The sequence below is a fragment of the Acomys russatus genome, chromosome 7 (genome assembly GCF_903995435.1).
Source record: "Acomys russatus chromosome 7, mAcoRus1.1, whole genome shotgun sequence".
NCBI classification, from domain to species: domain Eukaryota; kingdom Metazoa; phylum Chordata; class Mammalia; order Rodentia; family Muridae; genus Acomys; species Acomys russatus.
Window position 1 is genome coordinate 59,898,082 of NC_067143.1, and position 17,059 is coordinate 59,915,140.

General features: G+C 39.8%; 1 protein-coding gene across 1 annotated transcript in view; it reads right to left on the reverse strand.

The window, feature by feature from the left end:
- The window catches only part of Sbf2 (SET binding factor 2), a 319,337-nt gene that overhangs the window by 84,190 nt on the left and 218,088 nt on the right, over positions 1–17,059 (reverse strand). The window contains exon 18 of the mRNA XM_051149227.1: positions 14,482–14,550. Coding sequence (XP_051005184.1) covers positions 14,482–14,550 — 69 coding nt within the window. The remainder of the gene's footprint in view (positions 1–14,481; positions 14,551–17,059) is intronic.

The following is a 17,059-nucleotide window of genomic DNA, read 5'->3' on the forward strand; positions in this document are numbered from 1 at the left end:
CAGAAAAGATTTCAGAAAATGCATCTTAGAACATCTTGAATAGCAACAAACTCTTTATTATTTGCTAAACTTGGAATTTTAAATTGCTATGTGTATTATCTTGTAGAAAAATTCCTACAAAATTCACAGGTCTTGGGGAGAAAGCAAGCAAAATTTAGTTTTAACCATGAGAAAGAACAATAGTCTGAGTCCCAGAAGGTATACAATTACACAATGTTAGCAGATTTGTAATGTCAATGAGTTCAGTATGGAACCACTGGTTACCACCTCTCTATATGGTGTTCTGCTTTTCTGAAACTTCTCAGATAGTGCTTGAAAATATCTGTCTACATTAGTCAATATTTCTTAAGCTGTACTCCAGTGAGACACTAGTAGAATACTATTTAATTCACTTTAGTTCCCTTTCCCAAGTACACCTACAATAGTTTCCTACTGATGAAACCTGGGTACCACACCCTGGCCTCAGACTTACACAACGCCAGCTAACAGTGCTGCCTAACGCTTCCATGGCATTCACTATGCCCTTCTATTTATATTTATCTACTGTTGCATGAAAAGAACTACCATGACTTGGTGGCTTAAAAAGCAACAATTTGTTTACTTCCCACTAGTCACTAACCTATCTTTTGAAATTTAAACTTATATCTGGAAAGCAACCTGTTATAAGTTACTTTTGAACTCTAAAATCTCAGTAATCTCTTCCCCCATGCTGTAGAGAGAATGCTTTCTACTGGAGGGGCACATCCAATGTTGTCAGCACTCACACAAACATGAACGCCAGACTCTTAGGGACTTCAAAATCTAGCTTTGCTGGAAATGAAACCTTGTGTGTAAACTCAATAGTTGTAAGAGAAACGAAGAAGTGGATTGGGGTTACAAAGTCCTCTGTGAGGGCAGACGCCATCCTCTCCATGACCTTCTACTGGGCACTCCCCTACCCCTTCCTGCTTGTCTCAGAATTAGGAAGGAGACTGCACTGCTCTTACTGTCAAACACTCCTTTAATCTGCCCCAGTCTGCTAAAAAGAAAATATACTTGGAGGTTCAAACAGGATAAATCAAGTTCTGTGCTACTGTGGAATAAATTAGTATTTGGCTTTTCACCATTTTCTGGTGCTGTGTAATGGCTCTACATAATATACTAAAAGGTAGTCAAATCAGTAACTTTCATTTGACTGTTATTCCAAGTAGGCACTGTGCATCTACTTGACCACCCTTCCCCTCCTCTACAATGTGGCTCTCCTGTGCTGACTCATTATCTGGCTTCCCTCCATTTTGTTCTACAGAGTTCTCCACATTTCTAGGCTGCATTTCTCTTATCTTCTGGCTTAGTCATCTTTGTATAATTTTCTGGAATTTATATTTTAAATTAGATCTATCTCTTAAGTTAAAATTATGCAAATTCTATTTGTTTTCTCTATAGGTCCACAAAGCCCAAGCTATAAATTGGTAGTGTATAGATATTTTGTCTTACATTTTATTATTTATACCAACAAGAAAACCCATAGCAGTAATTTTCTTTTGAGACAAAGTCTTGCTCGTATTTACCCAAAGTGGACTATGACTTTTGATTTTCTACCTCCATCCCTGAGTATGCAACTGCAAGTATGTAAAGCTGGACTGGCTAGCTGATAGTCAACTGGACACAAGTTAGAGATGTATGGGAAGAGGGACTCTCAATTGAGAAAAGCGCCTCCATAGAATTTGCCTGTACACAAGTCTGTGGTGTATTTTCTTATTTAGTGATTGCTGTGGGAGGGTCTAGCCCATCGTGGTTAGTGCCACCGCCCCTGGGCAGGTGGTCCTGGAGTGTATGCACAAGCACTCTTCCATGGCCTCTGTAATAATGTTCCTCCCCCCCAGTTCCTGCTCTCGTTGACTTCTGGGCCCTGCCTGACAACCTTCAGTGATGGACCAGGACATGGAACTGTAAAATGAAATAAACCCTTTCCTCCCTGAGTTGATTTTCGTCAGTCATTTATCACAGGGACAGAAACCCTAACTGAGATAGCCACTAAGCCAGCCTTTGATCCTCTGACAAGCTGAGTATCTAGCAACGCTGTGTGCACACTGTTTCTCTGTGGAGCAAGCACCCTTTGGAGGTTACAGGGCAATTTGCCTGTGTCGGTTTTCTCCTTCTCCCAAATGGGTTCTGGGACTCAGGTCTTCAGAATTAGCAGCAGACACCTCTACCTACCAAGCAATTTGTTGGCTCTGTGCCTACATTTTTAAAAAACTATCAACAAATGGCTAGAACTTTATAAACATCAGATGTTCCTTTAACAGTGAATATTCTCCAGCTGTGTACAGTTTCTTCAATTAGTGATAACACTTTTCCAGTTCCTTTAAGCATTTGAGTTTTCAGTCTTGTGGAAGAACAGAGAAGACTGACTACAGGTCAAATATTTAATGACCTTCCATTTTTAAACACAAATAGTTGACATTTACTTAATTAAATATTTTGTTTGTTTTCAGTTCAAACAATCTACAGATGACCTTTACTAGTGCCTCAACTAGTGGGAAGTTGGCTAGGGAAGTGGGGGGGGGGGGAGGAGAGATGAGAGAGGAAGGAAGCAGAGAGGAGAGCGGGAGATAAAGAGAGTGGGGGAGAGGTGAGACCGGAGAGGGGGGAGGAAAGCGAGGAGAGAGAATTTGAATATGAATGTAAGCAAGAGCGAGGAGGAACCAATAGGAGACTTTCATGGGCACTCAGAGGACTGCAAGGTCTCTTGATACATTAAGTCTTGTTTTCCTTTCTTTACATTTTTTTTTCTAGCAATGGGGATAAAATTCAAGATTTCAGGCATGCTAGGTGAACACTCTATTACTGAGCCATTCCTGCCCCTCCCTCCAATCTTTCCAGTTTTTTACAATCCTTCTCATCCATTACTGATTTGCTATTACCAGCAAAGCTCAGCATACAGTTAGTAAGAACTGGACTCATAGCCTGATCTAATTGTTGACTCTAGTATCTATCTAGAAGATTGGTCACTGGTCTTTACTGCATTTTAGTTTACTGATAGGCAGGAGGGGGTACAGGGGAGTAGATTGAGCTTAATTTGGTAAGTTATAATTACAACAAAATAGTAACATTCATTTAACGGTCGCTGGGCTTCTAACATTTAACACACTGGATCAGATTTATTCTCTTAGCAACTTTGTGGAGTTGATACACAGGAACAAGATACTGGACAGCCAGGTATGCTGGCAATCCAGCGCTTGTGAAGCTGAGGCAGAAGTAGTCATGCGTTTGAGGCCAGCATGGGCAGGTTAGTGAAGGTCTGACTCAACAGAGGTTAAGAGCACTGTCTGCTCTTCCAGAGGTCCTGAGTTCAATTCCCAGAAACCACGTGGTGGCTCACAACCATCTATAATGAGAGCTGAGGTCTGGCACCCTCTTCTGGCCTGCAGGCAATACATGCGGGCAGAGCACTGTATACATAATAAATTAACAAATCTTAAAAAAAAAAAAAAAAGTCAAAAGGTCTTGGAATGTAGTTTGGTGGTATACTACTTGCCCAACACACATAGGGTCCTGGATTTCAAAACCAAATGTCTCTGAAATGTAAAATAGAAGCCTGGCAGTGGTGCCGCACAACTTTAATCCCACCACTTGGGAGGCAGAAGCAGGTTAGTTTAAGGCCAGCTTGCCTACAGAACAAGTTCCAGGACAAGAAGGGTTACACAGAGAGAACCTGTCTTGGGGAAAAAAACAGAAAAAAAAGTAAAATGGAAACTATGTTCATAGGGCTACTGTGCAGTTTATGGTTTAGTGCTTAGCTGCAATGCTTGGCAGTAGAAAATGGTCAATGCGCATTTATTATCATGACCACTGTCATCATCTCCATCCCTGTGGCACCATTCACAGTGGATAATTAATAAATTACTGATTACTGTCTTGCCATTACTCAACAAAACAACAACAGATAGGGCTGGGCATGGTAGCACATGCTTTTAATTCTAGCACTCAGGTGGCAGAGGCAGGAGGATCTTTGTGAGTTCAAGACAAGCCAGGTTTACATGAGTTTCAGGAGAGCCAGGACTAAATAGAGACCTTGCTTTTTTAGTGGCAAGTTTTTCAGCTAAATTTTTTTTTTCAGCTAAATTTTTGAGACAGAGTTCTTCACTGAATCTGGACGTCACCAATTCATGTAGAGTGGCTCTCTAGGAAGATGCTATCTTTTCTTCGCTGTTAGGATTATAGCTGTGAGCTGCCACTTTTAATGTAGGTGCTGGGGATGTAAATTAAGGCCTTCACGCTTGTGTGACACGCACTTCACAAGCTGAATCACCGTCTCATTCTCAGGTCAGGTTCCTTAAAGGGCACACTCCTATTCACTGTATAACTTCAGATTACTTCCTACTTTCTCATGTTATCTTCACGCCTGCTTACCTCACTACATAACCCACTAAGCGGCAGCAAGAAGCCGTGTCTCTGGCACCACTACAACCCACAATGCCTACTATGGAGTTCTACACAGGAAAATGGAGATTCTGCTGAAGAAAACTTGTCTACTAAGGTAGTTAAAGTATCTACATTGTTAAATAAATTTGGTCCTTCAAATTCTGTTTGTGCTATCATTTATTTAAACTTTTGGTTTTTAGTCATGAGAAAAGAGAAGTAATTCCTTGTTTTTACCATACTGGAATTCCTTACTTCAGCCCACAGGTCAGTTACTGTCTGACCATAAAGTATCTTTTCCATCTGCCTCCACCTCCAGCAGTGTTTCCTCCAAGTAAGTTTTTTTTTTTTTTTTTTAAAGATTTATTTATTTATTATGTATACAGCATTCTGCACCAGATTTTGTTATAGATGGTTGTGAGCCACCATGTGGTTGCTGGGAATTGAACTCATGATCTTTGGAAGAGCAGTCAGTGCTCTTAACCTCTGAGCCATCTCTCCAGCCCCCCAAGTAAGTTTTTTTTTAAATTTTCTCTGCCTATAATATTTATATATTCTTGCTCTGTTTGTTCTTTACCTCAGCATACCTGTAGGACAATGCCCATGTATCTTTCTCCAGCACAAACCTAACAATTTCTTTGCAGTGCTCCCTGGTTCCGTGGGAATTAATACATTTTTGCAGTGTGTTGATTATGTGTGTTTTAGGTTATTAATGTGGCAATTAGCTTTTACTATATCACCATAAGTGCATGTGTTTTTCAAGAGCAGAGAATCTTATTTGTCCACCTTTCTGTCCAATACCGGGATGTGGCAGCAGTCCTACTGAACTGACAGGCACTGCTGTAGTTTCAGTAGTTTGTTTCATTTCCTAAACCTTTGGCCATCATAAGAATTGAAAAAGTTCATAAAAATACTCTGCTGTGGGTGAGACATAAAATGTCCCTCATAGGCTCAAGTGTTGGGGTACTGGGTCCCCAGCTGGTAGCCAAATTGAAAAATGTGTGGAACCTTTAGGAGGAAGAGCCTTGCTGGAGAAAGTGTGTTGTTAGGGGGCAGCCTTTTCAGGGTTATAGCTGATGATGCTCTGCTTCCTGAGCATAGCTGCTATGTGACCAGCCAGCCTTCAGTTTTTGCCACCACACCTTCACCACCACCATGGACTACATTTCTATGGAACTATAAACCCAAATACACTCTCTTCCTTAAAATTGCTTTTGTCGGGGTATTTGATCATAGCAACAAGAAAGCAACCAAGACATAATCCAATTTAAAAAGAGCATTAATTAAAATATAGAAATTAAAGAAAATTAAAAATTCTGTTAATTATCCATTGGAAAACACAATAATATGTATCTTTTAAATTTGATGTAAATTACTTCATAATATTTTAAATCACTAGTTTAAATAGTGGACACAAACTAACTTTAACAATGGTAGTTCTGAATTAATTATAATCCATACTTTCTCAGGAGCACTAGGAAAAATGGAAGTCCTTCAAAATTTGAAAGAGAAAATAAGACACAGGGGAGGTTGTGCTAAAATAGAAGTATGCTGACTTTTTATTCCTTTTGCCTTTTAAAAAACTTACTGACTTTCATTTCATGTACATCGGCGTTTGGCCTGCACATGTGCCTATGTGAGAGTGTCAGATCTTGGAGTTACAGTTGTGAACTGCCATGTGGGTGCTGGGATTTGAACCCAGGCCCTCTGGAAGAGTAGTCAGTGGTCTTAACTGTTGAGCCATCTCTCTAACCCCACCTGTTAACTGTCTTAAAGAATGTCTTAGTTAGAGTTATTATTGCTGTGATAAAACACCATGACCAAAACTACTTGGGGAGGAAAGGATTTATTTGGCTTGCACTTCCGCATCCTAGTGAACATCAGAGGAAGCCAGGACAGGAATTAAAACAGAGCAGGAACCAGGAGGCAGTGGCTGAGGCAGAAGCCATGAAGAGTGCTGCTTGTGGCTTGCTCAGGCTGCTTTCTTATAGACCCAGGACCACTAGTCCTGCCTGGTATGGCACCACCCACAATGGGCTGAGCCCTCCCTCACCAATCACTGATTAAGAAAATGCCCTACAGGCTTGCCTACAGCCAGAAGTTACAGAGGCATTTTCTTAATTGAGGCTCCCTCCTCTCAGATGATGTTAGCTTGTGTCAAGCTGACATAAAAGTATCCAGTACAAAGAACAAGGAGAAAATGAAGGAAGGAAATAAAAGTAAGAACTCACTTTCCAGCCATTCTAAGTTACTGTGGTTCCAGAAGTATATTTGCTGTAATAACATCTATTGTGCCCAGGCCGAGCCAGATTCCGTGAGTGTTGGTGAATGTTCTCATTCTCAACCCTTTTCCTGCTATTTTTAGGATATTTAATTTTATAGCAGAAAAATTATTCAAGAACTTAAATCACACCTTCCTCCCTATTTTTTTTTTTTTTTGGCCCAATATAGTCCTTTGAGATCTGTTATAGGGGATGAAATATATCTAGACTATGAAGTCTGAGAAAAACAAAATTCTTTTCCTATTTGTAGTCTCTTACCAATTAAAATTAATAACTGATGAAATATCTGTTCTTTATATTACTGTAAGATTTTCTTACAGAAACAATCTTAATACTATGAAAAAAAGGCTTATTTGGATTTCACCAGAATTACTTACAGACTGTAATTTTACACTAGGACAATTACTGTCCATATTAGCCAGAGCAAGGTCAGTATTCAAGCAGAAACACAGAAAGTATTTCATGTTCTTCCAAGCACTTAGTACATTTTTTTGTTAAACATATATAGAAGCTGGAAACTTGTAAATAAGATAATAGTTATTGAAATTATAACAACTAATTAATTAGCATTGACCTTGTTCAAAGCTTAGTGAAATCTCCTTGCTGGATATGACCATGAAAATGGCTGGGAAAGTGTGGGGCTAAGAATGATGCCAACTCAACATCTCTAAGCAAAACTCCCAAAAGAGTTTCAGAGGTATGACTGCACAAATTGTGACCCATTAAGAAAACACTATTAGAGTTAAAGTAACACCAACACTGACACTTGAGTGTTGGAATCACACGCGATGAAGTTTAAACCTATCGTGAGCAGGGAGTCTTTCTGAACGATACACTCTTCTGTCAAACCCATTGCCGGGGGTTAGGGAGTGAAAGGCCGAGTGTAGTGGAATTCATTAAACACGCTTTCTCATTCCTATCGCCTTCCTCTGGGCCTACTCTTTACATTGTATTAGGTAAATAGACTTTTATAGGGGATAACAGTACTTGACACGAAAACACAGCAGACCTTAGCTCCCATTTTGGGAGGCTGAGACTGAAGCAGAACTACTGGGAAAGGCCTGGCAGTGGCAAGAAGGCCACCACGTAGGAGAGCTCAGGAAATCCTGTGGCCCTCTATGCTTTCATGTTTGTTCACTTTCTGCTTCTCGGGGTGACAGAAGCTTGTCAATAAAGGCTTTTCAGTTGGTCACCAGCTGATTTTCCTATTATACCATTTGAATTTACTAGTAGTAAACTCTTTTTTTTTTTTGGTTTTTCGAGACAGGGTTTCTCTGTGTAGCCTTGGCCATCCTGGACTCACTTTGTAGACCAGGCTGGCCTCGAACTCACAGTGATCTGCCTGCCTCTGCCTCCTGAGTGCTGGGATTAAAGGCGTGTGCCACCATGCCCGGCCTTAGTAGTAAGCTCTTATGTCCTGAAAAGGAAATACTTATACAAAAAACTATATATTTACAGTCATATATTTTTAAGGATGTATATGCCAAAGTTAAAATTTAGGAAGTTAAAGACATGTAAAATTATGAGGAAATAGAAAATTTGTCTTAAAATTGAGAAATCATCTCCACATCATTCATATTCATACACACACACACACACACACACACACACACACACACACACACACACGAAATGATCCTCCTAATCTCAGCTTTTGGCAGGTACTGTAGATATGTGCCATAAAACTCAGCTGAAAAAAAATTTTATTGTAAAATTAAGAGACCTAAAGACAGCAGTTAATACTGCGGGTTTTTTAGTGACACAGAAGAATGTACATTGAAGGGCAGAGGAGATGACTTGGCTGCTCATGCACTTGCCGGCCAGCTGGTCAAGCTCAATGCGGAATTCTCAGGCTCAACGAGAGACTTGATGAAGATACCTGGCATTGTCATCTAGTCTCAACAACAAGAATACACAGATATGCACATGCACCCACATACACGTGTTTGCACACACACAAGAATTCATATTGTATGATTCCACCCATTTGAAATGCCTCCAAAGAATAGACTCAACAGAAAGTAAATTCATTGGTGCCTGAGAGTGGGCATGAGGTTTCCTGCTGGGTGACAGAAGTGTCCTAACACTAGATGGTAGCTAGCAGGCTGTCCTCTGCCCTCATTGTGTCACTATAAACAGAGTAGCAACTTTACTCTGTCTGTTCAGGAGTTAACTATGAGAGGCTGGGTCCTCTGGGCACACTAGGACAACAATCACCATCACTGCACAATCACAAGGCATAGAATGATATATAACTTAATTCATGCTAATAAAACACTGTCATTTATGAACTTGTCAAACTCAATTGGGGCACAGAGACACACTGGACTATATCATAGACATTAGGCAAGTGGGTTTATAAAAAACTAGCTCAATGACTGTTTCACCCCTTCACTTGAAACACGTGAGAAGAGAAACATCTCTGGTACACAACAGAAAGGTCTGAGTACCATGGCGGCCGCCTTAGGTGTATTTCACCATAATTTTACAGTTCTTTAGTTTCTTGGGAGGATACAAGTGATGGGATAACAATTGAGCTGTAATCTGAATAAATTAACAAAATTTAAAAAACAATAATTGAATTTTATTTTTAAAGGTTATTTTTGACATTTATTTATTTGGTGTGTGTGTGTGTGTGTGTGTGTGTGTGTGTGTGTGTGTGTGTGTGTAAGGGTGCATGTATGGAAGTCAAAGAATAACCTGCAGGAGTTGGTTCTGTTCTTCTACCACGTAGGTGCCAAGGGTTAGACTCAGGTCATCTGGCTTAGTGGCAACTGCTTTTACAACTGAACTATCTCACAAGTTCCCCTTGTTCTAACTATGCATATATAATACATATATTTAAGAAAATGCCAATGGCTTGGTGGTATTGTGGACCAGACTAATTTTTAAAAAATCACTATTGTATTAGCAAGGCAATTAAGTTAAGTTTCTTGAGGCTATGATAATATACTATCAACAGTGCAGTTCATACATTGTCTGGTATGGTAATTTTCTCTGTTGAAATGCTCAATAACGTTTGTTTTTTAAAGATTAAATTTTTGTTATTTTTCCAGACAGGGTTTCTCTGTATAGCCTTGGCTGTCTTGGAACTCACTCTGTAGACCAGGCTGGCTTCGAACTCACAGAGATCCATCTGTCTGTGCCTTTTCAGTGTTGGGATTAAAGGAGTAAATTTTTTTTTAAATGATTATTTTATTTCTATTTTATGTGTATTGGTGTTTTGCCTGTATCTGTCTGTGTGAGGGTATCAAATTCTCTGGAAGTGAAGTTACAGACAGATGTGAGCTACCACTTGGGTGCTAGGAATTGAACCCAGGTCGTCTGGAAAAACAGCCAGTGAGCTTAACTACTGAGCAATCTCTCCAGTGTTCCCACTGGCACAAGAGACAACCTCCTGAACGGAACAGCAACATCTCAGGCCTTAAGATCAACAATTAATATATGGGACCTCTTGAAACTGAAAAGCTTCTGTAAGACAAAGGACACTGTCAATAAAATGAAGTGGCAATCTATAGATTAGGAAAAGATCTTCACCAACCCTACATCTGACAAAGGGCTAATATCCAAAATAAAGAACTCAAGAAATTAAACACCAACAAACAAAATAACTCAGTTGAAAAATAGTGTACAGAGCTAAACAGAGAATTCTCAACAGAGGACTCTCGAATGGCAGAGAAGCACTTAAAGAAATGCTCAACATCCTTAGTTATCAGGAAAATGCAAATCAAAACGACTCTGAGATTCCATCTTGCACCTGTTAGAATGGCTAAGATAAAAAACTTAAGTGATAGCACATGCTGGTGAAGATGTGGAGAAAGCAGAACACTCCTTCATTGCTGGTGGGAGTGCAAACTTCTCCAACCACTCTGGAAATCAATCTGGTGCTTTCTCAGAAAATTAGGAATAGTTCTACCTCAAGACCCACCTATACTACTCCCGGGCATACACCCAAAAGATGCTTCACCATGCAACAAGGACACTTGCTCAACTATGTTCATAGCAATTTTATTCATAATAGTCAGAACCTGGGAACAACCTAGATGTCCCTCAGTCGAAGAGTAGATAAAGAAACTGTGGTACATTTACACAGTGGAATACTACTCAGTTTTTAAAAACAAGGAAATCTTGAAATTTGCAGACAAATGGATGAAACTAGAAATGGTCATCCTGAGCGAGGTAACCCAGACCCAGAATGACACACATGCCAGAAGCCTAGCAGAGTTGTCTTCTGAGAGGCTCCACCCAGCAGCACTCTGAAACAGATGCTGAGACTCACAGCCAAACATTGGGTGATGTATAGGGAGTCTTGTGGAAAAGTGAAGGGAAGGAGAAAAAGACCTGGAGAAGACAGGCGCTCCATAAGAAGACCAACAGAGCCAACTAACCAGGGCCCAGAGGGTGCAGAGACTGAAGCACCAACCAAGGACCATGCATGGACTGGACCTAGACCCTCTACACAGATGGAGCTGATGGGCAGCTCAGGCTTTTAGTAATGTGGGTCCTCTAGTAAAGTCAGTGGGGACTTTCTCTGACATGGACTTTGTTCCCAGCTTATTGCTCACTTCCCCCTGGTGGGACAGCCTTGCCAGGGCACAGCGGAAAAGGACATGCTCAGTCCTGATGTGACTTGATGAGCTGGGGTGGATGGGCTCTTTTCTGAGGAATAGGGGAGGGGGAGAAGGGAAAGGGGAGAGAAACAGAGGGTGGAGCTGGGAGGAGAGGAAGGATATGAAATGAATAAACAAAAGGAAAAATGTACTTATTAAAATATTTCTAAAATAGGAAGTAACCAACTACTTTCTGATTAGAATTACTGTTCTACAAGATGAAATCCATAACTGGCAACAAGTAAGACCAATAGCCTGTGGCTAGATAAGTCATAGGTCACAGGGGAGAACCTACTACCATTATTCTACTAAATAAACACAGTATTAAACAGCCTCCTAATGACTTACCATTCCACTCATAAATCAATGCATCTCTCACCCCTCATCTGAGAAGCTGCTACTTGCAGTAGATGGTGATTAATACAGAGACCCACTAGCCAGGGTGCAGAGAATCAGAGACTGCAAATATGAAGCGCCCCTCCCCCAAGGCTCAGGAATCATTGTGGGAGAGGGTGCAGACAGAATGAGAGCCAGAGGCAGTGGGTGATGAGGAAAGCAGCATTTTCTGGACACAGCAGGGCAGCTAAACTCAAAGCCGTGATAACAGCATGCACAAGACCAGTTGCAAGGCCAAGCCAGTCCAGACCCCAGCCTGGAGATGAGAGCTGGGTACAAAATCCCACCCCTTGCGCCATGAGGTTATTGACAAATGCTTGCTGTTGGAAGCGGAAGAGTCAGTTTTCTCTTAAGAATGTGGCCATGGTCATGTGGAAGACCAAATATCCAAGGATATTTGAGCAGTAAAAAGTGGTTTTGTTTTTTGAAGGTCACACAGTTGGGTGGAGCTAGGAGAGTTGAGGGGTGAATATGAACATATATGCTTATAAAAATTTAAATTTAAAAAGTATCAATCAGCCAATTTGTTCATTAACTAAAACAAGGGTTACTGTGGGTGTGAACAGTCATCTATTTTAAGTGTATTCTAATTAAAATTCATCTGAAATAAAAAAAAAAATCAGTTAGCTGAGTCTATTTCCTAAGGCAATGGTGAGCAAGTCCAAGAGTTTACAGTAGCTAGGAAATATGATGGCACATGGCAATTTGTGGCCAGGCTAAAGCAATTTACATCTACTTCCTGAATTAGAGAAATCTGTTATGCACTAGAAATAATTTTCAAAAGATGCATATTTAGAAAATATCCAACAATCTGTGTGACTCACCTTTCCTGACCACTGTGCATTTTTCCTTCTAAATTCCAATCTGTTTGGCCTGGTTTTGATCCTGGAAATGAGTCTTATAAACATCTTCCCTTTGCAAGTGGGAATAATGTCAAAGGTTATTAATAAAGACGCTAAGGGAAAATGTAATAGAAGTGGGCCCTTCGCCAGGCATGGCGGCACAGGCTCATAATCCCAGCACTCGAGGTGCAGACACAGGCAGATCTCTGTGATTTCTAGGCCAGCTTGGTCTACAAAGTAAGGAGTCCAGACAGCCCAGGGTACATAGAGAAACCCTGTCTCAAAAACAAAACAAAACACAAAACAAATAAACAAACAAACAAAAACCCAGCCCAACAAAAAACCCAACCTTCCTACAGAAAGAAAGAAAGAAAGAAAGGAAGAAATGGGTTCTTAGCCGGGTGTGGTGGCGCACGCCTTTAATCTCAGCATTCGGGAGGCAGAGGCAGGTGGATCGCTGTGAGTTCGAGGCCAGCCTGGTCTTTTCTCTGCTTCTGGACACTGTTCTCTTTTTTGCTCCTGAGCATGGGACACTGAGAAGAGCTCACTCTCATGAAGTGTCAGGAGTGCTCTGGGAAATGGCTGCCCATGAAGCTTCCGTAATACCTTAGAAGCCCAGTGGCATTCTAGCAGATAAAAACAGGCAGTGCATCTTCGCTGCCAGTGGCCACAGCAATACCTCCCTAGCAAGACTGTCTAAGGAGAGGCTCTCTTCCAGGTCTGCTTTCTTGGGAATTCAGACTTAGCCCTAGAGGTAGAGGCTTCTCTGCCTTATATTCTACTCCTGTATAATTTAGAATTCTCTTTATTTTAGCAGTTAATTATTAATAGTTCCTTGCATTAAAACTTCCTTAAGCAAGGCATGGTAGCACACACTTTTAATACCAGCTCTTGGTAGGCAGAAGCAGGCAGATCTCATGAGTTTGAAGCCAGCCTGGTCTACATAGCTAGTTCCAGGTTAGACAAGGCTACATAGACCTTGCCTCAACTACCTGCCCCCACCCTCCCCCCCGAGGCAAAACCAAAACCCAAACCACACAACTTTGCCTGTTCAAATGACTGATATAGCTTCTGGTTCCTACTGGAACCTTGAACCAATTAATTCTAAAGTCAAAACAAATCCATAAAGCATATGTTTTTATTACTAAATTTGACAATGCAGAGAAACAGCATTAGCAGAATTTGTTAGCTTATTGCCACGATTTGGTTCCTATTGCTTATTTTAAAAAGTACTAACTGTATTATTCAGCATGTGGATCTTTACAAAAAATATAGGTAATAAAGAGAACTTTATAGATTTGTTTGCTGTAAGAGCTAGGGCTAGCAAGGTGGCTCAGTGGGTAAGCACACTTGCCCCCAAGCCTTTCCATATGAATTCAACCCTCAGAACTGACATGGTGGAAGGACAGAGAACTGACCACTGCAAGCTGTCCTCTACAAACTATGGCATGCGCTCACTTACTTACTCACTTACCTACCCCCATACATATATGAGCATGCAAAATAAATACTTGTCATAAAAAGAGCTAATATTTTAAATGATGGCATGAACAGTAGACCTATAACAATGTATAGAATTCACTTTGAACAGTCCAAAAATTGACAGTAAATTCTGTGTTCTGTCTCCATGGATCTCATTCATCCACTAGGTGTGTGGTAATAATGTTCTGGCCTCATGGGGCTTACTTTCTGTGACAGAGTGAACATATCCACAAACTGATCCAGAATAGTTTCAGTGCTATAAGGGAATAAAGCTGGCTGGAATGGGCAAGGTGCTGGACCGGAAGAGGATGATGACCTAGTGTTTGATGTTATACTTCCTATATATGTAAATATAATTACAGGTGTGTTCTTAGTATAATAAGGGCACAGATTCACATAATGCCATGAGAAAACAGAATACATACATGTAAATCATAACAAGTTTATGTATAGACCAAACAAACTTACCCTATAGAAAGCGCTGGTCAGAGGGAGTAATGCTGCAGCAATGTTATATTCTTCTAAACTTGAACAATCCTTAAAGAAAACAAAGGCAAGTGAATATCATTAGGGTATTTATCAGAATCACAAATGTATTACATACCAAGTTTAGGCTACATTGTAACTGTAAGGCATAGCTGGGTAAATTCAGGGAAAAATTTTGTTCCTGAAGCACATTCCTTTAAAAACGAAGTGTATAAATACAGTAGGAAGGATATGCCTTTTATGCCTTGCTGGTGAGCAGCCATTTTACTTTTGGGCTCTGTGTTAAAAGGTGTTTTAATATACAGAAACTTTCAGAGGGAATTTTTGATATACCCAGTATATTTCACTAAGTCAAAGACTATTTTCCCTACATGCTTTACTATCTTTCATATTGGGGTGTGTTTTACAATTGATTAGAAGTACTATTTTCTTTCTTAGTTATGTATAAAAAGTTGAAATTCACTGAGTTGTTGGGGAACAAAATAAAAACCTCTAAATGGAAAGATAAAATGGTGCAGCTGCTGGGGAAAAGTGTGGTAGTTAAGTAAAAGTAGAACAAAGCTTCTAATGGAACGTGAAAACAGTACATACATAAAAACATGTAGGTATGTATATGCAACTGCTGTATGCTATAGTTTATTTACATCTCAATATGAACTCAAAGAACCAAAGACAAGAACTGGGGCTGGAAATATGGCTCAGTGGTTAACAGACCTGGGTTTGGCTCCCAGCACCTACATGGCAGCTCACAGCTATCTGTGACTCTGGTTCCAGGGAATCCAACACCTTTTTCTGACCTCATGGCCCCTGCATGGATTTGGTGCACTCAGATACATGCAGGCGAAACACTCATACACATAAAATGAAAATAAGTACATCATTTAGAAAAAAGAACTAATAGATGGCACTGGCATTTAGTTACATATTCACATATGGGACATATATATATGCATGTGACATACACATGTGGTATGTATATGCTTATATGCAATAGAAAATTATTCTATGTTGAAAAGGAAGGAGCTTCTGACACATGCTGTAACACAGGTGGATGCTTGTAGAGTTATGCTAACTACTCCAGGGTACCTGACACCCTCTTCTGGCCTGTGTGTGGGTACTAGGTACCCACATGGTACACATACATAGATGCTGACTAAACACTCATTTACATAAAGTAGATATAAGTAAAAAAGATATAGGTAAAGTTAAGAAGTGCTTAATAAACAATAGTAGCAAAGAAAAATAACTTTAAGAATTGAAAAACGGGATTACATGAAATTTAGCAGCTTTTTATACAGAAAAGGAAACTATTAACAGAATGAGCAGATGGTCTGTAGGACAGCAGAAAACTTTTGCCAGCTTTATTTCAGACAGGAGGTTCATATCTAGATCATATACAGAACTGTAAAAATTAAAATACCAAAATCAAACTCTCAATCAATAAACAGATCAAAGATCAGAGCAGACAATTTACAATTTCTTAACCATCTTTTGTAAACTGTCTGTAAATTGAATGTAAACTTGTAAACCACCATGGAAACCAGTGTAGAGGTGTTACAAAACAAAACAATAGAAGAACTACCATTAAAACCTGGCTATACTTACTACTCCTCGGCCTTTACCCAAATATTCCATATACTTGGAAAAACCATGTTTATCACTACTCAGCTTTCAAGTAAGGAAAAGAAATCAGCCTAAAATGCTCATCAATAAATGAGTAGATAACAAAAACATCACACACACACACACACACACACACACACACACACACACACACACACACATTTTATTTGGCCATAAAGAAATATGAAATTGTAAAATTTGCAAGAAAATGGGTGGAACTAAACTATTAAGTGAGGTAACACAGATGCAGAGAAACAAATACCAAGTATTATCTCTGATTTGTGAATCCTAGCTTCATACATAAATACATAAATGCATACATACATACATATATACATATGAAGATCATGAAATAAAAAGGCAAAGACATGAGGGCAGCCATGTTGTTTTATGCTCTCTCTGTGTGATCTGTGCTGGTTTTATAGATATTAAACTGTAATGAATAATTTTTGGCTTTAGATTAAAAATATTTTTAGCTAAAAAAGAAGTAATTACTGGAACTATTTTAGTAATGTCTCTCCTTTAGGCACACACATGTCAGGAGAGAGGAGGGGAGAAGAAGAGAGACAATCAACATGAATAGGAAAATCAACTGAATGAACAGAGACCTCAGTGCTTGCCTTGCATTCATAGAGCCTTGAACCTTAGCATCCTCTCCTCCAAACAGGACTATGACTCTGAAGCTAAGTCAGTATGCTGGAGTCATGTTTAGTTTTTTATTTTAAAATAGTTAGGCTACATAAACCTTTCCCCTCCACGGTATCATGCACGCCTCCATGATTTCCATGTTATAAAATAATCCAGAAACACAGCAAAAACTGTTTGTCTTTCCAACTTGACTATTCTCTACCCCCTTAGGACACTGCTATGTTCAAGAATGTCATCTATGTCCCAGCACATCTGAATTTCTTTAACAGAAATGCCTTTCGTGTTTCTG